This window comes from Chaetura pelagica, unplaced genomic scaffold (genome assembly GCF_000747805.2).
Source record: "Chaetura pelagica isolate M959 unplaced genomic scaffold, ChaPel_1.0 scaffold215, whole genome shotgun sequence".
Taxonomy (NCBI): Eukaryota; Metazoa; Chordata; class Aves; order Apodiformes; family Apodidae; genus Chaetura; species Chaetura pelagica.
The window spans coordinates 180,987-182,331 of record NW_009953206.1 but is presented as its reverse complement, the minus strand read 5'-3'; the positions used below and the strand labels follow the sequence as shown (position 1 = coordinate 182,331).

The window sequence follows — 1,345 nt, the reverse complement described above, 5'->3', positions numbered from 1 at the left end:
TGGGGCTCCTGCTTCTCCCTGTGCCACTGGGCTGGGAGCCAGCCCAGAGCTTTGCTCCCAGAGTCGCTTTTTCCCAGTCTTTTTCCTTCTCAGAGGTTACACCTTTTGATCCGCACGGGCCTCGATGGCCTGTCCGTCCCTTTGCGCTCCCTGCGCCCCAAAACGGGAGCTCCATGGAATACAGGAGGGCTGCTCACACTTCCAGGCCTGTCCCTGGGGAAGGTGGGGAGCTCTGGGAGGGTGGGCAGCTCTGGAGAGGCAGAGAGCACTGCCGAATCCAGCCCAGGCCAGGACACAGGCAGGCTTGTTCCCAGCAGGTTGGGATTTTGGGATGTGATTTTTCAACAGTGCTGCAAGAAGCAAAGGGACCCTCAGCAGGTGCAGGTGGCTTTTTTTTTTTTTTGGAAGTGGGTTTTAAGAGGCTTGGGTTCGTCATCCTGGTTTGTACTGGGACATCTTTACTGCTCTGTGCCTCGGTGTCCCACCAACTGGTGGGCTCTGTGTTACCCCCCACTGAGGTGGCTTTTTTTTTTTTTGGAAGGGGGTTTTAAGAGGCTTGGGTTCGTCATCCTGGTTTGTACTGGGACATCTTTACTGCTCTGTGCCTCGGTGTCCCACCAACTGGTGGGCTCTGTGTTACCCCCCACTGCTGGTGACTGGTGAACAGAGGTGGTTTGGGGCAGGGACGTGACATCCTGCACGTGGAGCCTCCTGGTTGTAGGAACCATCTCCACCTGTGGCTGCAGGGGGGAACTGGGGCTCTGCTCAGCCTCTGTGCTCCTGCCTTTTGGGGCAATCCTGACATGGGGGTTTGCTCGGCTCCAGGGGAAAGGGCTGAACAGCTGCCGTGTTGCCTAATCCCTGAAACAGCTAAAGCCTTTCCCTTCTGATTTCAGAATGTAACACGAGCAGTAGAAGAGGAGAAACATGAGCCCCCGACCATCCAGGAGATCAAGCAGAAAATTGAAAAGTACAATGCAAGAGTTACCAACTGCCTGCTGATGAAGCTGGTACGTACTGGGCTCCGCTAGGTGAGGCACGGAAAGGCTGATGCTGGTTCCTCAGGGCTGTGAGCAGGGTTGGGCTGCAGGAAGGCACCTCCCAGCAAGAGGCCTTGTGGCTGTTGAGGTGTTCTTGTCTTCTGCCACTGAGGGGGAGCTCTTGGAATGCTCCTGCCTGACATGTGTGGATGGACATGACAGAGCCAGGCTCGTCTCTTGATCTTTGCATTTTTGCAGAGCTGGGGGGTGTGAGGGACCCCCTGTGTGACCTTCAGTGATGGGTTAGTACATGGAGGTGTGAGAATCCTGGAAGCAGGAAATAAAGGTGAGGAATATGGCTGGAA

The 1,345-nt window shown here is 55.5% G+C and overlaps 1 protein-coding gene across 1 annotated transcript in view; it reads left to right on the top strand.

Moving 5' to 3' along the window:
• The window catches only part of RASSF5 (Ras association (RalGDS/AF-6) domain family member 5), a 20,081-nt gene that overhangs the window by 15,182 nt on the left and 3,554 nt on the right, over nucleotides 1-1,345 (top strand). The window contains exon 4 of the mRNA XM_009997518.1: nucleotides 897-1,010. Coding sequence (XP_009995820.1) covers nucleotides 897-1,010 — 114 coding nt within the window. The remainder of the gene's footprint in view (nucleotides 1-896; nucleotides 1,011-1,345) is intronic.